Source organism: Callorhinus ursinus, unplaced genomic scaffold, assembly GCF_003265705.2.
Source record: "Callorhinus ursinus isolate GAN/ISIS: 27379988/994484 unplaced genomic scaffold, GSC_fseal_2.0 scaffold15, whole genome shotgun sequence".
Classification (NCBI taxonomy): domain Eukaryota; kingdom Metazoa; phylum Chordata; class Mammalia; order Carnivora; family Otariidae; genus Callorhinus; species Callorhinus ursinus.
The window spans coordinates 19,627,773-19,655,422 of record NW_027397077.1 but is presented as its reverse complement, the minus strand read 5'-3'; the positions used below and the strand labels follow the sequence as shown (position 1 = coordinate 19,655,422).

General features: G+C 42.6%; 1 protein-coding gene across 1 annotated transcript; it reads left to right on the top strand.

The window, feature by feature from the left end:
• Positions 1–12,540: 12,540 nt before the first annotated feature.
• PSMD6 (proteasome 26S subunit, non-ATPase 6) lies at positions 12,541–27,582 on the top strand. Its single transcript, XM_025885481.1, has 8 exons — positions 12,541–12,767; positions 13,350–13,555; positions 16,515–16,660; positions 16,906–17,125; positions 17,235–17,343; positions 22,169–22,337; positions 27,167–27,244; positions 27,370–27,582. Exons 1-8 carry the CDS (start codon positions 12,623–12,625, stop codon positions 27,464–27,466), a joined length of 1,170 nt encoding a protein of 389 aa, XP_025741266.1. The 5' UTR covers positions 12,541–12,622; the 3' UTR covers positions 27,467–27,582.
• The last annotated feature ends 68 nt before the right edge of the window (positions 27,583–27,650 follow it).

Sequence of the window (27,650 nt, the reverse complement as noted above, 5' to 3'; positions counted from 1 at the left end):
CTCACTTGTACTTGCCCAGCCCATGTTGGGGGGGAGGGGAATACTCCCATAGGTTTTTCCACCAGAGCTTCCACAGAGCTGAAGGCCTCACCTGAACTCCACTGCCCTCAGACTTCAGCAGAAGGACCCCAGAAGATGCAGAGAGACGGAGGTGAGCATGAAGACACGAGGAGTTGCTAGCTTGCTGCCCTGTTCCCAGAACCTTCCTCAGCCCTCTCAGCACAGAGCTCTTGGTGCAAGGCTTGTTTGAGATGTCTCCTCCAGGGATGTGCACTTATCATACTTAGAGATCTCTCAGTGATGACAAAGCTCTTGGGCAGTAATTGTAGCATCCTTTTAAACAGATAAGATGCTAAATTATTTTTCCCTAAAATAAAGCTGAATGCGTGGAATCTGTGTTCGCCATTTAAAAAAAAAAAAAAAAGAATGCTGAAAATTGCAGACATTTGGCTTGTACATGGTCTAGGAAATCTCCCAGCCAGCTTGCTTTTGAAGAGGGGTAGATAAGACTCCCCAGTGCATGGCGTGGCAGTCCAGAGCATTGATGACCCCCGTGGAGAAAATATTCCACAAAAGGCCATCTGATTGGAAGGCAGAATCCGTGAAATAAACTTGTTTGACTATTTCTGTATCCTTTTAGAAGGCCTGTGCTCACTAAGAAGAAAGGAAAGACTGTTCCTATAAGCTGGTGACAGAAAAGCAATAAAAACCACTAGAGACTTTCTGAAAGTTTTATTCTAATCTTTCGCTCATCAGAGGTAGAAAGGGAGGAGGCAGGGAACCTTGCAAGGTTCCAGAAATAGTGGACTGCATGGAGAGTCCATGTTTTCTGCCTTGTATAAGGGTGAACAATAACAGGGGGAGTGAGGTTCAGAGAGAAGCAGTTGGTCTCTTGGACTAGAATAACATATATTCCTGAATTTTTTTTCTTACAAAATATATATAACATAAAATTTGACACTTTAACCATTTTGAAGTATTCAATTCAGTGGCATGAATTACATTCACATGCTGTGCAACCTTCATGCTATCTCTTTCCAAAATATTTTCCTCTCCCCAAACAGTCACGTTGCCATGATTGTGAGCACGAACTTCCCACTTCTCCCTGCCCCCGCCCCCGGGGCCTCCGGTAACCTCCATTCTCCTTTCTGTCTTTATGAATTTGCCTATAGAACGAAGCATTTTTTTTGGACTGGGGAGTAGTAAAAAGTTGGAGCCTGGGTGAAAAGTCTAATCCTTAATGGATTCAGTACTTAATTCTGCAGACAAGGGAAGCCATGCAAGGTTTCAGAGCAAGAAATATGGTCTGATCAAAATGTTGCTTTCTGAAGCTTCATCTGGCAGAGGTCTATGGGACGGATGGGGGTCTGGAGACCAGTTGAGAGGCTGTTATAAAGGCCCAGGCTGAGGGGAGGGAGCATTTGGAACTGCTACTGAAATGGAGAAGATTTAAGAGGCGTTTTAGGGACTATGGAAGAGGCGTCCGCTGCACAACCTGATGAGATTACCCTGGGGATAAGGGGAGGGAAGATGACAGTTGTTTTGAGTCTGGGTATAAGCTGAGTGATTAATTTTTTTTTTATTAACTAACTTTTAAACTATACATTTGAAATTAGGCTTCGATTTGAAAGTCGCCGAAACAGTGGTTTAAATTATCAGCACAGAGTACGAGCAAAAGTTCAGAATTTGTGAAACCCACGTGAACCAACAAGAGAATTCATTCTCTTAAATGTCAAGGTTTCTATGCACGTGGCACCTGGCAGAGGGGAAAGAGATGCCAAAGACTGGGGTCATCCATCAGTCTAGAGAGACCGCAGGTTGGAATTCTTGGGGAAGGAGAGGGAGGTAATTCGATGGGAAGGTTCCATGCTTGCGGAGGGAGTATGGTGTGGTTAATGTTTGCCACCATGAAGTGTGGTATCACGGCTGGGAGCTTACAGTAGGCTCCAGACTTCCTCAGTTCAAATCCTCCGCTGTCATTGACTAGCTGTGTGGCCTTGGGCAAGGTACTTAACCTCTCTGAACCGCTCTAATATGGAGAAACAATAGCAGCTATCTCCTTGAGTTGTTGTACTGATTAAATGCCTTAATATTTGTCGAGTGCTTAACCAAGTATCCAGCACACCACAAATGCTGTGTGAGTTTGGTGCCATTATTACTATTTTTAAGCTAATTTAAAATATTAAACCAAAATAAAGGTTTCCCTCTAAGTTTGAACAATTTAATTTACCAAGGAAATCAGAAATGAAGAAACCACAAAGTCTTAGAAGCAGCCAGGGCTCACATGTCTGCTCTCTGTGGTTTGAATTAACCAAGAACCGCCAGCCTCCAGATCACTGCTGATTATTCTCCATGGGGTTAAACATTATTTTAAAAAATACATACTTGGGATCATCGTAAGTCACTTTTAAAAAATTCATTGGCTTAAAACTTTTTTTAAAATAGAGTTTTAAATTTGTCTCCAGAGTCTACCTCTGGAGGTAGACCCTCTTTTTGGTCTTGTTTCGTTTTGTTAATGAGTCAAGCCCATAGCAGGGGCTGAAGCAATACAAAGCTGACTACATGAAGAATACTAAGTTATTTCCATGTTTTCCAAAGATTACTGTCAGGATCTAAAATTAGGAATACAAACCTTTAAGGATCTTCTGCTTCAGTTGTAACTCAAATCAGGGGCAGGGGTTCATCATATTCAACTTCTAAATGAGTGGATTTTCCTGATGTTTTCCCCGGTGAAATTAGGAAGAGGCCTACTACATTCGCTGTGGGGGGGGGGGGGGGGGGGGGGGGGGGGGCCTCTGCGAGACTCGGTGGGCACTGCTGCCCTCTGCTGGTTGCCACGCAAAACACCGCCCGTCCTTCCCTCCACCTGGCTTTTCAGAGGAAAGGAACGCTCCAGCTCCCCACCTACCCCGTGCTTCCTGCGAGCAAAAGCTCCAAATAAAAGCAGTACTAAGTAGTATAGATGAGCAATAGGAAGTCCAGCACAGTTGTGATTTATGCCACGATTAGGCCACAGGTCTTGCTTAAACGCTCATTATTGAATTTGTTCCCAAGGTTGACTTTCTCCGGCCTTTGCATTGCTGAATCTGCTGGTGGTTGAAACTGCGCCATTTCAGTGGGTCCTGTGCAGGTTTTTCCAAGCTTATCTTAAGAAGAACTAGGAGTTCAGGTGCCATTTAGTTCCACTCGACTGGTGGTGCCCTGTTACAGTCATGCTTTGTGGTTGTGTCTTAGATGCTTCTGACGACCAAAATCAGAGTCCCAATTTTTTCTCTCTTGATATTTTGTGTCGTAGTAGTTACCTTTGAATTTATATCTTTTACATTGCCTACTGCCTTATTTATATCTTGATATTGCCTATCGCCTTGAATTTGTACCTTTTACATTGCCTACCGCCTTGTATTGCCTACCACCTTAGTTACCTTTGAATTTATACCGTTTACATTGATAACTGTTGATTTCTGCAAGTCACTCCATAAAAGCCCTTAAAGATCTCCTTTACTCCTTTTCACCGCTGCATAGTATTTCATTGTGTGTTATGTGCTATAGTTTGTTCAACCACTTTCCTATATTTGGCCATTGAAATTGTTTCCAATATTGTATAATTTCGAACAGTGCCCTCACGTGTATATAAGCATGTGCAGGTACATTTGTGTTTTCGCGGAGGTGTATCTTCAGGGTAGGTTCCTAGAAGCGATTACTAGGTGAAAGGGTGAGGGCATGAGTAGTTTTGCTCACTCGTACCAAAGGGCTCTTCCTGGAGGCAGAGATGGCTTCTGAGACTGTCAGGAGCATTTAATGTCAGGAGACTTGGGATAAAGAAGGAGGGGAGGGAGGGAGAGAGGGAAGGAGACGGGAACATTAGCCACGCAGCCTGTCTCATGAGTCCTCCAGAAAATAGGCTGGTTGGTGCGAGTGGGTGAGGCTGGTACTAGAGCTCTTTGGAAGGTCAGAAGCAGTAGCACAGCTCGGAGTCCTTGTGCTCGTCCTGCTGCTGGTTCTGGACCTAACGCGCCCCCCGGTCCCTTCTCAGCATGAGGTTGATGAATATTCGTTTTAGTGTGTGAAGCCACGCCCCTGTGTCCATCCGCTCTGCCTGAAGTGGCCACCCGACGTCCTTGCTCTCCGAGACATAAACACCTTCCTCCCGCTCCCCCTTGCTCACGGTTCCAGCGTGCTCTTCACTTGCGGCCGCTCTGTCCCCCAGCCTCTCTCTCTTCCGTGACCCTGGTTTCTGTGCCTGCTACTAAGTGGCGATTCTCACCAATTTCTGATTCCGATTCTGAAAAGTCCGAGTCTGAGTGCCCCATATCTTCCCTCTGGGTCAGAATGTGGCCGGCCTGGACCTCTCTCAGGTAGACGCTCACTGCCGTTCTCGCCGCTGCGCGCGGGGTCTCAGGTATTTACCTAGAGCAGCCCCTCCGCGGGGGCGGTGGGCAGGACCGGAGGTGGGAGAGCTACCAAGACTGATAGTTCCAAGTCAGCAGTTTACCAGAAACGGGCCGCTCTTCAGACTACCGGGTGTGTTCTCAATGGCTGCACAAGGCCAGGTGCAAATCCCTGCTCTTTCCCATCACTCTCTAGTTTGTAAACAGCGATGGGGGGTGGGGGGCGCCGGGGTGGCTCAGCCGGTTAAGCGGCTGCCTTCGGCTCAGGTTCGAGCCCCGTGTCTGGCTCCTGCTCCGCGGGGAGCCTGCCTCTCGCCCTCTCTCTCCCTCTCCTCCTGCCTGTGCTCTCTCTCTCTCTCTGTCAGATAATAATAATAAAAAAAAAAATCTTTATTTAAAAAAATAAACAGTGAAGGGGGCAAAAAGCTATAAAACCTTTTCATCACTATTTTTATTGTATATGAAAGGAGGTAGTTACCAACGGAATCAAGAGACTTGGCACAAGGTAACTTCCTCTAAGAAGGACCCTAAACCAAGCCCACCCTTTTTATCTTAGCCTAAATTTCACCTCACCAAAGAGCCTTTCCTGAGCATCTCTGTTCCACTGATGTGTCCATGTTACCACGGTTCCCACCACTATCCAAATAATTTACTTAGTGGCTTAATGTCGGCACGTCTTTCCCTGTCTCTTCCCTACCAGAATGTAAGCTCCATGGGCCTAGAGGCTGCTAGTCTGTTCTGCGCCCCGGCACCGCGAACACATAGTAGGAGCCCCACCTGGCACGTAGCCATAGCTTGGCACACAGCCAGAGTCCAACAAATATTTGACAGAACATCGGTGGGGTTGCGTGATGGTGTCGTACTGTGCCCACGCGTTTGCTGCTTCGGACTCTGCCCGAGTGGCTTCTAGTAATCCACAAAAGAAAACGGATATGGTTTACATCAGTTACTCAAGTTTGATAACCGGATCCAGGAATAAGCATTTTCTAAGCCCTCTTCTGGCTCCAAAATGATCCTCTGGAAAGGTATAATTTAGTGAGGAATAAATGAGCATGCTACATCAGTTGATCATTATGTTGCAATAACACTGAAAGTCTGTGCGTTCCAAGCAGATGCTCTATGGAAAGAATGCGTCCTATACGGTGTCATCAGTAACTGCCCACCAGGAAAGATGCTGACGGGAGCAGAGATAATTACCCATACAAACCCACCTTGGACATAAGCAGGGGAGCTGTGACCAGAGCCTCTCAATGAAGTCTCTGAAATTCAATGAGAAATCCAAAAGCACATGTAATTAAAAGTGACCACCACCACAGCCAAGCAGATAGAGTTAATTATACAGTAAGAGGAACGCTTTTTTTTTTTCTTTTTTTCCTAGTGGGTATGGTACTCATCACAATCAACAGCCAGCAGGCCCAGTATAGGGAGCGAACTCCGTTCTGCTCAGATGAAAAAATCCAGCACCCTGAAACAGAACATCCTTTTCAGAGCCAGATGCTCTAACATAAAGGCAAAGTACAAAGGCTGTGAAGGAGGAGGAGGGCTTGCTTGCTAGGATCTCTAAATAAAACCAGGCCTGAATAGAAAAGGGCTTGTGATACAGTTAATAAAAAATGAAGAAAGTATGATTTTAAAATAAGCCCCAGAAGCAGAGCAAATAAAGAAGGCATACGTGCCCTTAGCTCATCGTAGCCTGTTTTGGTTAAACATTGCTAATATCCGTGAGGCAGGATTCGACAAAGAAGATGCATATTTATTTCTTCCTCTGTGCAAGTATAAAGATCCCGAACTTCAAGGTTAAAAGAAGGGTCTTTGTAAAATGAGTTAATCCAGTCAAACTGAGGTAATGGCTACAGAGAGGTTCATGGAATGGGTGATTTAGCGTTCAATAATGAGTTGTCGATAAGGGGCAAAGAGCCGCTTTGGTCAACAAAATCACAGCAACAGTTCAGGGTTCGATTGATTTCTCAGCAATTAGTGGTAACAGTGCTAAAAAGCCCAGAGAAAGACACATTTGACTAGAAATTTGCCCCCTCGGCGTCGAGTGGAAAGCATGACACCAGGACTTCGAAAATGGTTTGGAGGATATGGGCACCAGGCAGGGGACCCCGTGGGATTGCGATCCTCTGGTGACGGCCGTCTCAGTATGGTTATGAATCTGTATGAACAAGAGCAGGAAACCAAACTCTGTCAGTCCTATCTAATTTAAACTGCCTTCTCTGTATTAATGATGAGAGAGGCAGGTGTTCCTTTAAACATAATACTGAATTTTTCATCATATATCCAATTCCTGTCACAAGTCTGAATCTCTGAAGATCACTTTTTAAAAAATTCTTGGCTGGCGGACTTGGGTTCATCTAACCTCACTCCCTCTTTGAATGGAAATATTTCTAAGCTCTTAGTTTTATAACATCGGGTAAGATGTGTATTGGATTTTGTGTAAAGCTGGGGTTCACCTGCACTAATCGAATGACAGAAATGACTATTCTCACACAACCAACCAAGAGATTAATCTTTACACAAAAAATGTGAAAACTTGGGGTGAGAGAAATAATAAACAACCACCGAAAGTATCCCAAGTATTAAAGTCAAATGTCTTCTGCATTTGCTACAATCTGTGCGTTATTTTCATTCAGGAATGCTCACTGCTGTTGGAATTCACCCGTCTGTCTGTGGGGTTAAAGTAATTCCTCCGGTGGAGAGCCTGCACCGGCGATGCCGATTTCTCGAAGTGTCAAGAGTGAGTAATGCATTTACGAAAACACACTCATAACACATCTGTGAAGAGGTATAATTTTAGGAGACAAAGAGTTGCAGATGAAAAATCTTCACAGTTAGAAATTCAAAAGAGCATTAAAACAAAAAAGCAGAGCTTTGTCTTCTTTTCTCAAATATTTAAATATGTTCTCCAAAGTATTCAAGCAGTATATGTTTTGTAAAGATTTATTTTGGGGAAAAAGACCCACAGTGCCTGGATGAGAGCATCGCCCTAATAGAACCCTGCAGTCTGGAGACCATCACTTTTAACCTTGTGTTTTGGGGGTTTGACCCCCCTATTTCTAAACAATTTACTTATGCTACTTTTCCCTTTTCCAGTTTTTTAAATATTAACTTTGAACTCCCTGCTATGGAAGGTAAAGCCCCGCACATACATGTGTTCTCAGACTCTCTGAGGGTAGATTCGGTCCTGGCTTGTAACGGAAGCTCGGGGACCCACGTCCAAAACAGACCCGGCTCGGCCATTCACCGCTGACCGAATCCAAAGGCAGAGAGATGAGTGATGGTGAAACTAGAAAGGAATTTATTTCAGTGAGGCCGGCGCCGGGAAGACGGTGGACTGGCATCTCAAAGACTGTCTCCAAAAAGCTGAAAACAGTTCTAGTTTCTGTAAGGAGAATGTGGGACAAAGACCAGGAGGTAAGGGGCGGGCAGGTGGGCAGTAAAGGTCAGGTGGGTCATTGTCTTGGAGTCCATCGTGTGGGGTCCTCCTGACGCCAGGGCTGTCCCTATTTCTGAGGGGGGGAGTAGTTGAGGTTCCCATCACAGGATGCTTTGCCCTCCGGGTCTTTTGCCTGAGCGAAGAGATAAGCTGGAAAGAAGAACACAATCTATCACAAAGTACTGACTGAGGTCAAAATGGAAGTAGTTGGAAGTTCCTTTATCAGGCTGAAGAAAGAAAAATTGGACAAGAACGGCAGGGGAGTTGGTGCAGTGTGCTTCCATCCCAAACTGCCGGTCCCACCTTCACCACCTCCCATTCTTCCAATCTTTCTGTCATAGCTTCGCTTCCATTCTTGCCTAGCATTTACGTTTTTATAACTACAGAAATGTCGCTCACAAGGGAGTCCATGAAGGATTGTCGAGTTACACTTGCTTTCTGGTACAACTTTGGTATAGCTGGAATTCATATTTGTTTTGTGTTTTTTGGCATAGTTTTCCAAACTCCTGTAACTGCCTCACCCCTGAACTCATGGGCAAGAGTATCAATGTTCTCAGAACTTTCAAACTCATGTATTTGACCTGTTTGTTCTTCTTCCTGGAGGCGCCCGTCTGGAGCCCCACCCCATTCACTCATTCGTTCACTCAGGAAGCCTCTGTGGGTACCTGCTAGGTGCCAGGCTCTGTTCGAGGCACTGGCCGTGACCGTGCCCATGACAGAATCCGTACTCTCCTGGAGTTTACCTGGGAGTTGGGGAGACAGAAATAAGCAATACGGATAATAAAAAATGGTACTTTAGAAGAATTTTATGGGGGGGAAATTGAGCTTGGTAAAATGGATTGGAAGGGCAGGCAGGGAGACATAATGGAATTCTAAATAAGTGGGGCTGGCCCCTCTGAGAGGTGACATCTGAGTAGCCTTGAAGGGAAGGACGGTGTCTTGGGGTAGCACCTTCCAGGCAGAGGGAGTGGTCAGGGCCAAGGGCCTTCCAGGAGAAGATGCCTGGTAGGTGCGGGCAGGGGCCTGGAGCCGAGGCGGGCGGCAGGGTGAGTGAAGGGAAATGTGGGGGGCGCACAGCAGAGACGTTGGGTAATGTTGTCTTTTACGGCCTTGGGGGCCACTGCAAGGGCTTGATTTCACAAGCAAAATGGGGAACTTAAATTTTGAAAGGATGATGCCTTCCTGGTTGCTTGGTCAAGAAGACCACAAGGGGGGAAGCAGGGAGACCCATGAGGAGAACACCCGTGATTCAGACTAGAATGACGGCGGGCGGGGCCGGAGTGTAAGCAATAGGGTTGGTAGAAAGAGGTCAGCTTCTGCATAGATTTCGGAGTTAGAGTAAGAGCTCCTTGTGGACTGAGAGAGAGTGAGTGAGTGTGTGTGTGTGTGTGTGTGTGTGTGTGTGTGTGTGAGAGAGAGAGAGAGAGAGAGAGAGAGAGAGAGAGAGAGACTTGTCAAAGAGAACCCACTTTGGCTGCACTTCTGATGGGCAGCCCTCCAGGTCACCTGCAAGGTTGTTGTCCTGAGATTCCCAGAGATAGCTCCTCTCTTGAGTGGAATTCCCCGTTTTCTAGGGACAGTTCATCCTCTGCAACTTCCTTCCTGAGGACGGGTGCATGGGAGGTCGGTTTTGAGACGTTGCAGGTCTTAAAATGCCCACATTCACTGCAGAATAAAAGTTGAGTGTGGAGTTCTAGGTTGAAAACCATTTTACTTTGATCTTTTTCTGAAGGCCTTGTTCCTTTAATTTCTGGTCCCCAGTGTTGTATTTCAGGAGATACCTTTCATTCTGATTCTTATTCTTGCCTAAGTGACCTTATTTCTTTTTAAAAATCTTGCGAATTGTCTCCTTGTACCCCGTGTTCTAAGTTTTCACAATGAGGTATCTTTAAAAAAAAAAAAATGCATTGCTGAGTATACAATGGATTCTTTCAAACTAGAAATGCCGTGTCCTTTAGTTCTAGGATGTCTGCCTTCTCAGGTCTCTCTATTCCTTCTAGAATTATCGTTCTAGAATTATTCTTCTAGAATTATTATTCAGTTATTGGCTTTCCTGGACTGCTTCCTTCTGAGGAGAACCAGGGAGTTTCCTAGTTCAAATTCTGAAGAAAACAATTCACCCAACCAGCTCATCTAGTCAAGACAAGCCAGATTAGTCATGAACTGCCAACCAGACAATTAGTTGTTTTCCTTTTGCTTCACTTGGTCTAATCAGCTCTGGGTCATGTGACACAGAACTGCCACTCCTTCGGGTTACATAAGCACGAGGGTAGGCATTTGAGAACAAGCTTGTTTCATTAAGATAAAGCTAATTGCAAATATTCTTTGCTGTCAAATCTTATGTCAAGTAATGGGTTCTGGATTAAAAAAATATGGTTATAGTATATATATGTATATGTATATATATACTTTTTTTACAGAGCAAATTGTAGAAATATTTTAACTATGACATACCATATTCTTTAGACATCTATTCCGGATGGATCAAAGATTAAAGCACTGAAAGAAAGAAAAGAAAAAAGAAAGAAATAGAGGAAACGTGGGTTAATAATTTTCAAATCAAGTGTGAGTAGGATCTTACTAAGATGTGATGGTGAGAACAAAGACCATAAAGGAAAAGATTGATAAAATTAACTATATAAATATTGAATATTTGTGTTAAAAAAATCTATTAAAATGTAAAAAAAAATAACTGGGAAGAAATTTGCAACATTTGACAGGCAATTAGTATCCTTAAGATGTGAAGAGTGCTTACAAATTAACAAAATTCTGTAGGAGAATTGACAAAGTAAAACAGGCATTTCATAAGAGGAAATATACATAGTAGATATGTGAAAAGAATTCAACCTTATAATAATAAATGTAAAAGAAAGCAACATTGCTATAACTGTCAAAGCTTAAAATGGTTGATAAAAGTGTATTGGCAAAGAGGAAAACAGGTCCTTTTTTTAAATATTGGTGGGAATATAAATTGCTATTTCATTTTTTGGAAAAATAATTTATATAATCCCTATGTAATATGTCAAAATACAAAGTGCTTAGACCCTCTTATTTAGAAATTACACTTGTAGGGATGTGGGTTAAGTGATTATAGAGGGGCACCTGGGTGGCTCAGTCAGTTAAGTGGCCAACTCTTGATCTTGGCTCAGGTCATGATCTCAGGGTCCTGGGATTGAGCCCCATATTGGGCTCTGCTCTCAGCAGGGAGTCTGCTTGAGGATTCTCTCCCCCTCTCCCTCTGCCCCTCCCCCAGCTCTCTTTCTTTCTTTCTCTCTCTCTCAAGTAAATAAATCTTAAAAAAGAAATGATTGTATAAATGTGAAAATATATGCATAGATGATCAACACTTTGGTATTTATGAGACTGAAGACATAATCATTACCCAAATTGATAGCAATTAAGGATTGATGGGACAAAAGTTGGCCCATAAAACAATGGAATCCTATGTGGTCATTAGAGGTGATAATGTCAGTCCATATTTACTGGCATGGAAAGGTGGATGGAACAGAACAGTTTATCAGGTACAGGTATAGAATGATCCTATTAATATATCGAGGTACCTGTCAGTGAAGCTAAGTGTCTCTAGAATGTCAGTTCCACAAGGACAAAGTCTTGTGTTCTTCACTGCTGTGTCGCCAGCGCCTGGAACCAACCCTAGTACTTTGCAACCACGTAATAAATCTGTTGAATCAATGAATGAAAGATGGTTAGAAAGTTCTTCCCCAAAAGTTTAACATGATGGAGTCCTCAATGTTTTTCTATGTTCTTTATTATCCTTTGAGGTATCTTCAAATGCTTATTTTTACCGAAACAAGTAAATCATAAAAAATGTGTGGTATAATGCTTACTGCTGGCACAAATGTAGCAGTCCCAAATGTTTCACTGGCTGTATAAACTGGTTCAATTCTTTTGGAAAACCATGTGACAAATATTTAAAACTCACAGAACATTCCTACCTTTTGTCTATTAATCCTGCATGGGAATTTATGCTTGGGGGGGGGGGGAAACTAAAATATCAAATGACCTGTGATGTTCATCTCAGGTTTTATATTAAGAAAATAACAACTCTGGACGACCGAAAGGGACTTGTAACGGAAGGAAGAGTAAAAGTAAATTATGGCAAATTCACTGGATGGAATTTCCCGTGACCATTACCAAGTCTGAAGACTGTAGTTACAAGAACAAAAAGGCTGAAAATGCAGGCATGCAATGATTTAAATTATGCATAAACAAAATATTAATGTTGTGGCATTTTCTTAGACTGGCGGAAAGAACATGGGTTTTAGAACTGTGCCCAGAGGTTTTTATTTCCGCATTGCTAAATAGCTGATACACAGTCTTGCTCAGGCAGCGAGGAAGGACTCCACAAATTTGAGTCTGTCTTTATTGTTGGTGATGGTGATGGGATGACGATATTTTCAAAAATTTCAAATGCTTGCCAGCTCCTGTCAGTTACGAACAGGATGAAAAGTAGACTAGCTAAAAAGGGAGGGAGGGAGAGTTTCGGAAAACGGATCTTCCGAGTTGGGCGGCATGTATCCTGGGACTGTCTGTCGCGGCCAGGAGCGAGGGAAAGCCGTTCGTGACCACACGGGGGCGCCGGCGCTCAAGCCGGGTGAGGTGTTCCGAAGCCTGTACAGCAGAGGGCGCTGCTGGCGGAGGCTGGCCCGGGACCGGAAAGCCGGGCCGGAGGCAGCCGGGCGCCCTCGCTGACTCCTCCCGCTTCCGCTGCCGCAGCCGCCGCGGGTCCGCGCCGAGTTGCCGTCCGCCGTCAGGTGCTACCCCCGCCGCCGAGATGCCGCTGGAGAACCTAGAGGAGGAGGGTCTGCCCAAGAACCCCGACCTGCGCATCGCGCAGCTGCGCTTCCTGCTCAGCCTGCCCGAGCACCGCGGGGACGCGGCCGTGCGCGACGAGCTGATGGCGGCCGTCCGGGATAACAGTGAGGCCCGCGCGAGCGCCGAGTCAGCGGCCTAGGCCTGGGCTGGCCCCGCGCCCCGGAGCCTGCTGGCATTTTCCCCGAAGGGGCTCTGGGCTTGGAGGGGGTGCCCTCGGGGCCCTCCAGCCTTGCTCTCGGTTGGGGGGGGATGTCTGCATGCGTGGGGGCCCTTCTTCTCTGAAAGCAGCTTTGGGGGGATATGCCGAGGGATCGAGCTCCGAGCCAGGCACAGAAGAGAGGCTCAGGACTTGCTGTTCTTAGCGGCCGGGCCCGGGCTGGCGCAGCCCCGTAGGAGAGGTCAGCTGTCCGCATGATGGGCTAGAGTGGGTTCGGTGCCCCTGGGCTGTGTGGACTTGAACGTAGACGTCTGAGGATGCGTCTAAGCAGTCTCTCGGCAGCAGACGTTTACGTTTTGCCAAGCCCTTTGCCAGGCTCTTCTGTCCCATGCCTTCCTGGTCACGGGGTGGAGAGTGGTGGATGAGCCGGCGGGGGGTGTGGGGGTGTGTGTGAGAAGGGGGTGGACACTGACTTTGAGGTTACCAGGGGCGCCGGCTTCTAAGTCTTGTCCCTCTTTTTGGCTCTCAGACATGGCTCCTTATTACGAAGCCTTGTGCAAATCCCTCGACTGGCAGATGGACACGGACCTGCTCAATAAAATGAAAAAGGCGAACGAGGAAGAGTTGAAACGTTTGGACGAGGAGCTGGAAGATGCAGAGAAGAATCTGGGAGAGAGCGAAATCCGGGATGCCATGATGGCCAAGGCCGAGTACCTGTGCCGGATAGGCGACAAGGTGAGTGGAGACGGTCCCCCGCAGAGAGGCACTATTTCACAAGTTCACTGCCTTTTAAAAAACAAGCGCAAAGGTAATGTGTTTACCTGGCCTAGCGAATCAGCACAAAAATAAGTCCAGAAAAAGTTTTCTTTCTATCCCCTGTCCAGCCAGGTGTGTGTGTGTTCTTCCCTTTGTCCACGCCAATAAAAACTTAAGGGCTCTTGCAGAGATTTGTTGGTTTACTGCTCTTAACAAAATTGGGATCATTCTCAGTAGTGCACTTTTCTCACGTTGGTTGGAAAGCACCGGTTCTGTTGAATTTAAAAACTTATACAAGTAATAGTCTGCTTATAAGAAACTGAACGTTACAGTTAATGCTGAAGTTCTATTTGATTTTTCTTCATTCCCTGTCTTCTCAAAGGTGACCATTTTGAGTTGTTTTATTGTATATTTACAGGCACATAAATTAGATAGTATTATATTTAAAAAAAATTGATTTTGGGGGCCACCTACCTGGCTGTCAGTGGAGCGCGTGACCCTTGGTCTCGGGGTCGTGAATTTGAGCCCCATGTAGAGATTAAAAAAAAAATGAAATACTAAAAAAGGTTGTTTTTGTTTTTTGTGTTGTTTTTTTAATAAGTGGGACTACAGTGAAATCATGCTGTCCTGTTTACTTTTTCATTCAGCATTGCATCGTGACCTTTCCATGTTAATGTATATAAACGGGATACGTATTCTGGTTAACTGCTAGCTAGTCCATTGTAAGGCTGTGCTAAAGTTTACTTAGCTCTTCAGCTGTTGATGGACATGGATGTTTTCAGCTGTTCTTGCTAGTACAAGTGGCTGATGTAGAAACCTGCCTCACTGTGCCTCCTTGTGGATATATGCTAATGTTCTCTAGGGTATGTTCTGGGAAATGAAATTGCTGGGACAAGGAAAGATTTTTGTCTTAATATATGTGGTCATTTCTTCCACGTAGTGGCCAACCTGATCGATACTTTCTTATCACTGCATGAGACCGATGTCCACAGGTATTACATCTTTTGAATTTAATTTAGCAGTTGTGTTAATAGTGGTTAGGAGGATGGGCTTTGAATGTCATTAATTTTAAGCAGTGCATATGCACCTGAAGTATTTACATGACAGATGTCATGGCATCAATATAAAAAAGTATTAGTATGGTTTCTTGGATCAGATTGCCTGGGTTAAAGTTCTGGTTTCAGTAATACCATTTACTGGACCCTCCATTTCCTCATCTGTAAAATATGGTAACAACAGTTCCTGCTTAATGAGGATTAAAGATAGGGGCAGAGAGCTCAAATGTTAGTGATAAGAACTATTACTATTTTAGGTTTGTTTTTTTAAAGATTTTATTTGCCAGAGAGAGAGCACGAGCGAGCGCACAAGCGGGGAGTGGCAGGCAGAGGGAGAAGCAGGCTCCCCACTGAGCAAGGAGCCCGATGCGGGGCCCTGGGATCATGACCTGAGCCAAAGGCAGACCCTCAACTGACTGAGCCACCCAGGCATCCCATTTTAGGTTTAAAACAAGATTTTTCTTAATTGTAAATACAGATTGGGTCATTGTAAAAATTTGGGAAATACAGAACAATTTAAAAATAGCTAATAGGGGGTGCCTGAGTGATTTAGTTGGTTGAGCGTTGGACTCTTGATTTCAGCTTCGGTCATGATCTGAGGGTCCTGAGATCCAGCCCCACGACGACGGGCTTCGCACTCAGCGCGGAGTCTGCTTGAGGGTTCTCCCCCTCTGTCCCTCTTCCGGGAGTGCGCGCGCGCGCTCTCTCTCAAATGAATACGAATTCTTTAAAAAAATAGCCAACAGTTTGTTTGGTTTTATCAGTTGTGTGATGTGGTTTGGTTTTCAAGAGGATACGTTATTAGATGTGAATGAGAAACTTAAAGCTTTTGACTCTGGATTTGAAGAATTTCAACAAGAACATGCTCAAGTCAGTATCAGGGGTTATAAATTGGTGCTGTGCTCGTGTCATTTTCCATGTTTATTAAGTAGCATTTTTCTAAAAGCTTTTTTTTTCCCTCTCCTGTTTACTTTCATTTTAAACATATTATTAACTGTTACTGGATTTTTATTATTCTCTGTGTTACCATTGATCACAGTCATTACTCTCTATGGTACTCATCTTGTTACAGGCATGTTAGTGGAAGCTCCTTCAAGAAATCCTCTTTGTTTGACATCTCCTTGGTCTTCCTTATTTTCTCATGCAACAAGCTGTTACAGGCTCACCTGTTATTTTTGCTCTCCAAACCTGGAATCATCCATTTCTCCAAGGATCCTTGGTTTCTTTTAGCTTGTGGGGGGCAGGGGGTTGTGTTTAGAAACCAAGATCTGAGTGCCAGGTGTGCCCATTACTGTCTTACTAGCCCGTTATTAACCTGTGTAACTTAAAATTACATAAACCCAGACACAGACTAAGAATTACCACGTACAGACAAATGATTTTATTCATGTTTGTGTCTTTAAAGCAGTAGAAACATTTTATTCCACGATATTTTGACACAGACTTACTTACATATTTAAATACTCCTTTGTATTCTCATGGTCAGTGACTAAGGTAAAGCTTCCGTTACCCTTAAAGTAGTGTGATGATTTACAGGAACGTGGTATAATAAATTGTAATTAAGGGAAAAAATGCTGAATATGTACAACAAAGAATGTTGAAACAATTGAGAATAAATTGTGAATGTTCTTACATTATTTTTTAGATTGTTAAGTATATGCTTAGGCATTATCTGATGTGTTTTTTATACATTATACAAGTGGAGAGAAAAGTATGATGAACCCCCCCCGCATGCGGTTATCACCCAGCTTCACCAGTTGCCAGTTTGTGGGTATCTCATCCCTACCTGTTCCCTCTACCCCCTCGTTAAGAGAATTCCAGACAGCTGATAGCATTTGAAACTTTGAACCTTTCCTCACCTGTTGCCTTGGTTCTCTTGACAGGAGGGTGCTCTGACAGCCTTTCGCAAGACATATGACAAAACTGTGGCCTTGGGTCACCGACTGGACATTGTGTTCTATCTTCTTAGGATTGGATTATTTTATATGGATAATGATCTCATCACACGAAACACAGAGAAGGCCAAAAGGTACTTTTTAATGATGGTGATATATTCCTGTAAATTATGCTATAAATAAGAAACCGATGTAAGAAATGTACCTATTTTATTTACAACTAGTAAATTAGGTCAAATAATTGATGTGCTTTTTAGTAAAATATTTTCTTTAAATATCGCTTTCTGATTCAAATTGTTTTGTTTGAAAAGAACACAACACTTACAAAAAGTGGCCTTGTCTGTTTCCAGATTGTGACCTTATTATTTTTTATTTATAGCTTAATAGAGGAAGGAGGAGATTGGGACAGGAGAAACCGCCTAAAGGTATATCAAGGTCTTTATTGTGTGGCTATTCGTGATTTCAAACAGGCAGCTGAACTCTTCCTTGACACAGTTTCAACATTCACATCCTATGAACTTATGGATTATAAGACCTTTGTGACTTATACTGTCTATGTCAGCATGATTGCCTTAGAAAGACCAGATCTCAGGGAAAAGGTAATGCCCGAATCTTTAATACTCATATTTAGAAATCACTCCACACTTTTCTAACCTGAATACACCTTAAAGCATACATTTGTGTGTTCTTTTGTGTTTTCATTTGTAGGTGATTAAAGGAGCCGAGATCCTCGAGGTGCTTCATAGCCTTCCAGCGGTCCGGCAGTACCTATTTTCACTCTATGAGTGTCGGTACTCCGTTTTCTTCCAGTCCTTAGGTAAGGAGAGAGCTGCTCATTTCAGTGGTCTTTGTCTTAATCCTGATCCTGTGTGCAGATAACTAAGATGTGACAGACTGTGCAGATCTTTGCTGCAGGTCCTTGATTAGTGTTGCTCCATTTTTTGGCCCCAAAAAGGGGGGGGGGGGAGTAGCAGAGGTAAGATTGATGTTTACACTGTTAAAGGTTTGTTTAGAAAAATTTTTTTTAAAGATGTATTTATGTCAGAGTGAGAGAGAGCAGGGGGTAAGGGCAGAGGAAGAGAGAGAGAGAATCACATGCGGGGCTCCATCCGACCACCCTGACATCACGACCTGAGCCGAAATCAAGAGTCAGACGCTTAACCGACTGAGCCCCCCAGGCTCCCCAATGCTTGGTCTATTTTTGAAGTGGGTTTTGGCCCAGTGTTTATGGAGTGCTTTCTCCATGCATAAAAGTTAGGCTGCTTCGTAAGAATTCATACTACTTGCCCTGTGTAATGTGGGAACCAGGGCCCTTGGGGTGTGACAAGTTACCTGCCTGGCCTTAGTTTCTCAAATGTATATACAGGTGCGTTTGCACACAAGATCGTATTGCAGAATTATTGTTCAAATGTGGGGCTTTTCCCTTCTTCACTCAGAATGAATCCCTTCCCTACATTCCTGGGGAGCTCTCATTTTATGCCCCCTTTTTTACTTGATATATAAATATCATAAAATTGACCAGTTTAAAATGTGGTGGCCTTATTATCTTGACAAGGTTGTGCCATTATCATCACTAATTCCTGAACGTCTTCACTGCAAAAGGAAGTCTGTTCCCATTAAGCAGTCACTTCCTGTTCCTCCCCCAGCTACCACTGATCTATCTCTGTAGATTTGTGTGTTCTTACTCTCACGTTTCATATGAATGGCATCATATCTGTGTGGCACTCTGTGCCTGGTTCCTTTTCTCTAACACCATCCTTTCATGGGTCATCCGTGCTGTGGCATGTGTCAGTGCTCCATTTCGTTTTATGGTTGAATGATACTCCATTATATGGAAATACCACATTTTTACAATCCCTTCACCCGTTGATGGACGTCTGGGTTGTCTCCCCTTTTTGGCTGTAAGGAACATTTGTCTACATTTTGTATAGACCTATGGTTTCCCTTCTCTTGAGGGGGCGGGTGGTGTGGTTGTGTGTGTGTATTTAGTAGTGGAGCTGCTGGGTCATACAGCGACGCTTCAATTAACTTTTTGAGGAACTGCTAAGCTGTTTTCCAAAGCAGTTACACAGTTTCGCATCCCCACCAGCAGTGTGTGTGTGTTTCAGCCTCCTCACGTCCTGCACGTGCTGTTGTGTCTTTCTGACTATAGGCTTCTTAGTGGGTGTGTAAGTGGTATCTGGTGGTTTTGATTGGCATTTCTCTCATCTCTGATGTTGAACCTCTTTTGTGTGCTTTGTGGTCCTATGCCCCATCGCTAATTAAAATAGTATGTTATTTTGTGATTCTTTCTGTTTGTTCCTTCTACTAACTGGAATTATCGGGAGCAGGTTGTTTTTTGTTTTTTTCATCTTTGTAAGGAACTTGACACCAGCACATTGCCTGTACATTATTGCATGCTCTGTGCACATCTGTTGCGTTAATTAATTTAAGAGGAAAGTGAGAAAAAAATGAAATTCATGGCTTTGGGAAACCTCTGAATTGTTTAGATATTAATCTTTTCCTCCTGTCCCCATTCCTAACAGCAATCTTTTATTTGAACACTGTGGGTGAAACTTATCTCTACCAAATGTATACATTTCCCAGATATTTTATTTATTTTTTTAAAGATTTTATTTATTTGACAGAGACACAGCGAGAGAGGGAACACAAGCAGGGGGAGTGGGAGAGGGAGAAGCAGGCTCCCCGCTGAGCAGGGAGCACGATGCGGGGCTCAATCCCAGGACCCTGGGATCATGACCTGAGCTTAAGGCAAACGCCTAACGACAGCCACCCAGGCGCCCCTCCCAGATATTTTAAATGCAGAAAACAGGATAGTTAAATTTTCTTTGATGATAGTCATCATTATTTATATGCTTTATTCTCTCTAGTGTACTGAGATGTAGGATTTATTTGGTTTTGTGAACCTGTTTGCTTTCCTGAATATTCATAGTGTATGTACAACTTTAAAATATTTCATTTGAAAAAGGAAACTGCATCCTATCCTAGGTAATACCCAATTGTTTTTTTTTTTTTTTAAAGATTTTATTTATTTATTAGAGAGCGAGAGACAGAGAGCACGAGAGGGAAGAGGGTCAGAGGGAGAAGCAGACTCCCCACTGAGCAGGGAGCCCGATGTGGGACTCGATCCCGGGACTCCAGGATCATGACCTGAGCCGAAGGCAGTCGCTTAACCAACTGAGCCACCCAGGCGCCCCAATACCCAATTGTTTTTAAAATAAAAAAAGAGAAAGCCCTGTTCCCAAATCCATACACATGTTCACTCACAAAATTCTTCCAGAGATAACCATTTTAAGATTTTATGTATCTTTCCAAACCTTTTGTTCATTTAAATGTACTTTAAGAAATGGAAAACAATATACCAAAAACCCAGGGTTATACATACCCATGGAAAAATTTCACTGTCATATGAAGAAGAAAAAGGTTCTCCCTAACCTGTCAGAATCCTTTCTCTAGAGGTGACTGCCACTATCAAGTTTCAAGTGTGTCTTTCAGGGACATTTGTATCCAGAGATACAAGCACGTAACACCATTAAACATATGTGGGTGTCTTTTACGTGCTGTTTTCTAAGTGGCTTTTTTTCTCTTCACGATATAATGTGAATATCTTTTCATGACTCTATAAAAATAGTTGTTCATTGAGTCAGTAAGTATTTTTAAGTAGTTGTCATGTATCAGACACTGCGGATGTAATGGCAAATCAAACAGGTGGAGCTCCTTGGAGCTTCTAGTTATACTTTTAGAAGACCTTCTGTTTCAGTGTGTTGGATGTGCCATAATTTATCCTCTACTGATAAAAAAAAATTACGGTGTTTACAGTTTTCTTCTGTTGTGAGCAACTTTGTTTTGAACATTCTCTTATAATTCATCTTTTCTACTTCTGCTTCGTTAAAAAAAAAAAAAAATCCAAGAAAGTGAATTTTACAAAATGAAAATACATTACATCTTGATCACTGTTGCCCTCCAGAAATATTGTGCCAATTTATATTTATGTAATTTTTTTTACTGAAGTATAACTGAGATACAATGTCAGTTTCAGATGTACAACATAGTGATTTGATGTTTATATACATTTTAAAATGACCCATATAAATCTGGTTACCATCTGTCACCATACAAAGTTAATACATTACTGACTGTATTCCCCGTGCTGATTAATGTATAGTTTCGCAGTTTCTACTTCTCTTAATTTACATCGATTTTTTTTTAAAGATTTTATTTTTAAGTAATCTCTGCACCCATCATGGGGCTCAAACTTATGGCCCCAAGATCACGAGTTGCATAGTCTGACTGAGCCAGCGAGGCGCGCCCCTCAATTTACATCATTTGAAGAGAGCCTTCCCCACCACCCCTCCCCCCCTCCACTCTTAGTCTGAGAGGAGAAAAATATATTCATATTTTATTCATTTCTTGTTTGTTTCCAAGGACAGTTTTTATTGAACTCTTGAGTCTTCTTTTAAATGGCACATAAATGACAGAAGAAGATATTTTATGTTCAGCTTATGAATGTGACCCATCCTGACCAACATTTTTCTTCCCCATTCTCTTCCATAGATTTTCTTACTGTATTTTTTTTCCAGTTTTATTGAGATCTGACATAAAACATTGTGTAAGTTTAAGCTGTACAACATAATGACTTGATGTTTATGCATTTCTTTTATCTGTGAGAATGAGCATCATCTCATTTTAAGGCCACTGATTTCCGTGTTGCTAAACCGTGTGTAGCCTTACTCATCCTTATCTCTTTTGATGTTGAGCAACCTTTGCATCTTGCCACAATTGAACAATAACACAGCCTTGTTTCCCCCTGACCTACAATCTCATCCTTCGTTAGACCTCTCAGTGACTGTCTCAGGCTTGGTCATTGCCCGTCTCCATCTTCATTCTATCATCAAATATATCTGGAAGGCAATGATTCCCAAATTCATGTTTCTAGCCCCAGACTTTTCAGTGAACGCCAGACCCATACTTAAATATCTCTTGGTATCTTCACTTGGATGCAAAGTAGGTGAATCCACTTGAACACTGTGAATCTCCCTTGCCCTGACCCCTCCAAAAAAATCTCCAAAACCAGAAAACAAAACAAAAATTCTCCAGGGATTTGCTTCTTTGTTAAAGCCAGAGGCACAAGTCTATTTTTCATTCTTTTGTCTTGCTCACCTTCCATATCCCTGTAGCAGCCCCCCTTCTGCTTTATACTGAATCTGTTCTCTTTTCTCTTCTGGGCTGAGCCTGGCTCTTCCCATGGGGCGGGGGGACGGACAGACTGACGGATGAAGACGACATCTTCTGCATTATTTGCATTGCTGTGCCTCCTGCTGTTTGCCTGGCTCCTCCGAGAGGTCTTCTCTGTCTGCCCCAATCCAGCGGAAGACCTCCTGGTCACTCTTATTTTCAACACAGAATTTGTTACTAAGGGTATTTTGTTTATTCATTTATCTCTGCTCTTTGAAAATTTAGTTTCTGTGGCAGCAGGGGTCTTGTCTTTTGGTTTACTGCCATATCCTCACTATTCTGAGTAGTGATACATAGTAGTTATTTAGTAAAATAATTTGTATCTGTGTGGATTGCTGATCAATATCCTCTGTACGTTTTACCAGTCTTAGAAAAGCTCTCATAATTTGTCCTCTTATTCATTGCAGCTATTGTGGAACAGGAAATGAAAAAGGACTGGCTTTTTGCTCCTCACTATCGATACTATGTAAGAGAAATGAGAATTCATGCATACAGCCAGCTGCTGGAATCCTATAGGTCATTAACTCTTGGCTATATGGCAGAAGCCTTTGGTGTTGGTGTGGAATTCATTGATCAGTAAGTATAAATAATATGTTAATGCATATCTCAGTTATTTAATGTCTCAACTTGTACATTTTCTCCATTTACATTGCTTCCCTCAATTATAAAAAAATAATTTTTCTCTAAATATTAGAATAATCATCTGTCATCTGCCTTCATGATGTGCCCCTTTTATTAACAGCTGGGGATACTGAGTTGTAGAGTGGTTAAGTCAGACCAGGTGTTATGACAGGAGTATTCTGTCCCTTCTTTGTGGACCACACTGCTGTTAATGGTGACTCCTAGAGGCCGCTCTCATGTTTCACATTAAGGTCATATTTTCTCTGATAATGCCTTCGTTTTTGGTTGCTGCTGCAATTCTGGTCACATTAGTTGTTAAAGATGGGACTTTTAGCCCTTAAATCAATGATTCATCAAATACTAAGCCATTACTGTATGGTTGGCATTAAGGTCCTTGTCGTCATGGCCTTGATTATGTTCAAAAAAGATGCTTTTTATATGGGGAGAATTAGCAAGTAAGCAAATAAATACATAAGGTAATTTCAGATAGAAATGAATCTCTGGAGATAATGCAACAAAAAGATGCATGTGGCTGCAGTGGAGTGGTAGTGGTGAGGGAGGGGCAGCAGTGGGAGACTCAGGCACATGTACGTTTGTGCAGGGCCTGGTGGGCCATGGTGTGGAGCTTGGGTTTTAATCTAGGTCCTGTGGGAAGCCATTGGGAGGATTTTAAGCATGAGAGTGATCAGGCATGAAACCTTATCTTACACAGACCTCGAGGGGGCAGGGAGACTTGGTGGGCTGTTGAATACAGGAGCTCATGGAGCAGCTATTACAGTGGCCTGGACTAGGGTGGTGGGAGTGGAGTGTGGAAGATGTACACAGAGTATGTGCTTTCCTTACGGTATCTGGATCCGTGGTTCCCAAAGACAGATCTGTTAAGTGCTGGTGGTAGTTTTCAGTGGCCCAAAATGAAAAAGATGGTCATTTGGTAAAGTTCATTGATGGTATATTTCATTTAGGAAAAAAAAATGCTCTTTTTAGGGGTTTGATTTTCCTAATTTATTATGAAAAATTTCAAACGTAGGAAATTTTAAGGAATTACAGTGAATTCCCATAAGTGATTGATTCCATAATTAACATGTTGTATCTGCTTTATTACATATTCTATTTTTTAACCACTCCGGAGTTTCAGACACCAGTACATTTCATCCCTAAACACTTTAGCATGCATCTCACTATTTGTTTATAGGCTTGCTTTGAGGTTTTACATATTTACATTTGATCAGAGATATAAATCTTATGTATAACCTACACTGTCGCACAGTCACCACCAGAAATCCCCTTATTCTCTTCCTCTGAAAGAAAAAAGGCAGTGATAGTTTTGCGTATTAAAAATTATCCTTACCAAAATAGAAGGCTGGTCTTCCTAGGTTAGTTTTATTTTGAAATTGAACTAATTTTTGAAATTTAAGTCTGGTTACCACTGCCCAGGAGAGCTGGTTGCTGGGATGGGGGATGGCCATTACGAGTGTGATTCTCATGACTCAGGGGAACGAGTGGCTTACCGTGGTGAGCAGTGCATGAAGAACAAGGTTGGCCTGGCTCCCTGTTCTAGCTCTGCCACCGAATAGCCCTGTGGCCTTGGTCTGGTTCTGTCTCTTCCTCAGTTTCTTAACTGTGCCTTGGAGGTGATACAGCTTTCACTACTTGGGGGCCATTTGAGGCTCACATGAAATTTCGGGTAAGACGAACTAAAGCAGGAACGTGTCACTTAGACACACTGCAGCCTTCTTGTAAGTCATTACGATGACCTCTGCATTCCAGACGTGGTACATTTCAGGTGGTATTTCAGTTTTTTTCCTTCATGTTTGCAGACCAGCTCTAAAGGCAAAAGTTGTATAGAGCTCTAGTTGTTACCTACTAAGATCTTGTTTTAAATTTCTGATACCCAATTCACATCTGGGTTTTCCCAGATTCTTTTTTTCCTCCCTTATAAAAATCATTTTAGGTGAAATCCTTTTTTAAGGAGGGTCTGATTTGGTAAGTTGAACATAATTCTATACCATTCTTCCACTTCTCTACTTCCTTGGACTCAGTAAGATATTGTCGGGAGAATAGGAAGGGGCCGTTATTTGAGGAAACACTACTTTTGAGAGGTTTAAGGTTAGAAACCCAGGCACTGTGTTACACAACTTTGTTGGTAGGTCTTCTGTTTGAAACAAGGGATGCAAATCTGATTGGTAGGTTGTTTGTTCAGTAAATGCTCGGGTCATCATTACTGCATACCTTCTGTGTATCAGCCACCACGCTCAGGGCTTGGAGAAATACCCATGGCTGGGGAAGATGAGTCATCCTGGGATGTGTTGATTGGCACAGAGGGAGATGACAAGTGGTTTGGCTCTAAAGGCAGGAATGGGACTTGAATGGAAACAGAGGACATTTGGAGTTAAATTTTGTTGTTGTAACCAGAAAGGAAGCTGTGCCCAGATTATTCTTGATGCACATAGTTTCAGAATGAGCATACCTAGGAGTCACTGTATCTGATTGAAGTGCCTGAGAAATGGACACATCCACAGATGCCTTCTGGTGGACCTGTAGACTGGATGTCGCTGCTTTTTTAAGATTTTTTGTAAGAAGCTAAGGAAAAAAGTGCTGTCCCAATGGAAGAAATAGCACAGATACATGTTTTTGAAACCGGTAGCCTAGTTGTACTGGATAGAGTGTGTGACAGTATGTGCGGGAACTGAGATAAGCAGTGCTTTAAATGCCAGGCTCAGGAGTTAACCACTTGTGTGGACCCTCCTCACGTAGTCTGGGCAGAGGTTCCGTGAAGGCCTCAAGTCCGGTGATGCCGGCACGGGCAGCAGCCTCGCCGTCCACTTAGGTGTGTGGACAGTCCGGCCCGTAGAATGGGGCAGTCTGTCCTCACCTCAGGAGAGGGCATTCTTGAGTCAGAGTGCATGCCTGGAGCTTCTTTGTAAGTCAGAACCACTCTCAGAGGTTTCCCCCCGTCTCAAGTTTAGGGTGGGACGAGGAAGGCTGTTAGGTCTTGTGTGATTTTCTCTGTGAACCTCAGTCTCAGGATAATAGTTGCACATGGGTTCCCTGTGGAGATGGAACTATTTAAGTGTCTGGAAAATGAACCCAAGTGTAGAAAGCCACTCAGTAAAAGAACTCAAACAGTTGGAGAAGACTGGACACTGTAGCAACTGGATCAAGATATATTTTGATGGAGAGTAGAGAAATAAAGCATGCTCTGTAACTGTCCACAGTGCTTGCTAGTTTAGGATGACCTCCAGCTTAAGATTTTCCAAAAAGCAGTAACTTTTTTTGTCTTTCAGGCTTTTTGAAGCTCATAACCAGGTTTTCCAAAATTGTACATTTCCTTATTAAAAACATTTCATCTTGGTATTAAGAATGAGAAAGCATTAAGAATTAGTTCCTTTTCATAGATTTTTTTTTTTTTTTTTGGACACAACTAGTACAGAAGGCATAGTGGGTCCTGGGGCAATTAGTTATGATACTTGACACTTTTAAAGCACAGATCTGCTCTCCAGTAAGTGTGAGACATGGTGTTTGTCTCTGACCTTCCTCAACATTCCATTATGCTTTGTTCTCCCTAGAATGATGGCATTTCACTACAGCTTTAATTTGCATTTTTAATGAGTAAAATTGATCTTTTTTGTGTATGTATTTTGCCTCTGTTTTTAATGAGCCATTTGTCTGATTTGTCGGTGTTTTCCCCAGCTTATACTGCAAACATCTGTCCACGTTGTCGTTTAGTTCGTGACTTGGTTTTGCTGGTATTGTCCTGTGTGAACATTCTCTATACTTAACCACATTTATCAGTTTTTTTTTCTAGGATTTGTCTCAAAGCAGCCCTTTCCCATGGATTTTTTTTTTTTAAGATTTTATTTATTTATTCATGAGAGACAGAGGAGGAGAGAGAGAGAGGGAGAAGCAGGCTCCCAAGGAGCAGGGAGCCCGATGCGGGACTCGATCCCAGGACCCTGGGATCATGACCTGAGCCGAAGGCAGACGCTTAACCATCTGAGCCACCCAGGCGCCCTCCCATGGATTTCAAATGGCACTTTTGTTAGAAATTTGTTTAGGATTTAGAGTCTCTTTTTTGTTGTTTATGTGCTAGGATCAAGATGTTTTAGTATCTGGGAGAGTAACTGGTCGTATAATTTTTATTTAAATTTAACAATTCTATTACAAGTAGATTTTTATTTTAAAGCAGTCATCTTTCCATGTAAAGTCTTCACATATCTCTTGTACATTTTTAAGCATTTACTTTTTTCCTCTTTGTTGGTAGACAATCTTTGATAGTGTTTCATTACTCATGCCTATTGAGATTTGTGTGTAAGCATGTTCTGCCTATCTTAATTTTGAGGTTTGGGTTATGGCTGTACATATATTCAGAAATACTTTTTCACGACAGATTAATATCAGCTGTGCATTCCTGATCCTTATTTATTGTGGCATATTCTTCAGTCTTAATTTTGAAAATCCTGAGCATCATCTGCTCTTGTTTCATTATTTTCCCGCCTCCAAGTTTTTCTCTGAAGCTTTGAAAACGTGCTTCTGAATGATTTCATTCTTTGATACGAACACTCAGTATGAATTTGCTGTTTATTCCAGTAAGTGATTTAATCTTCTGGGATGATCCTGCAGTATGCCCCCGATGATCTTCCCAGCTACTGCATAGTCAAGAGCACAGGCAGGAAGCCCACTGAATGTTACCTTGAGAGGCAGTAGAAGTGTGTATTTAGGGCAGTTTTAAGAATTTTGTATAAGGCTCCTACTCTAATGCCTTTTCCCCCCCCTCTTAATTGTAGGGAGCTGTCCAGATTTATTGCTGCAGGGAGACTACACTGCAAAATAGATAAAGTAAATGAAATAGTGGAGACCAACAGGTACTGCTAAGTTTGTACGTCATTTGTGTGTAGAATAAGGGGCATTCTTTTAAAAGTAGGTCGACTCTTGTTATGGAGTAATGTGACTGGTAAAGAATTCATTTTTTTCTTGAATTTATTTATAGGCCTGATAGCAAGAACTGGCAGTACCAAGAAACTATCAAGAAAGGAGATCTACTACTAAACAGAGTTCAGAAACTTTCCAGAGTAATTAATATGTAAAACCATGTAAACAAAGGATTTCCTTTAGAGATAACTATTTGGAATTTTTATAGCTTACTTTACTATGTACCCAGTTCAACTGTATAAAATAAATACTGCATTGTTGTTTGTTTCAATTTACTTTTCTTAATATATACACCTTTTAACGATAGGTACCAGTAATGTTAAAATAATGTCATTTTAT

Excerpts from the sequence above, each read along its gene's own strand:
- PSMD6 (XM_025885481.1), top strand. The coding sequence starts at position 12,623 with ATGCCGCTGGAGAACCTAGAGGAGGAGGGTCTGCCCAAGAACCCCGAC. Across the intron at positions 17,126-17,234 it reads GACCAGATCTCAGGGAAAAG|GTGATTAAAGGAGCCGAGAT; the intron begins GTAATGCCCGAA and ends TTTCATTTGTAG. Across the intron at positions 27,245-27,369 it reads GAAATAGTGGAGACCAACAG|GCCTGATAGCAAGAACTGGC; the intron begins GTACTGCTAAGT and ends ATTTATTTATAG.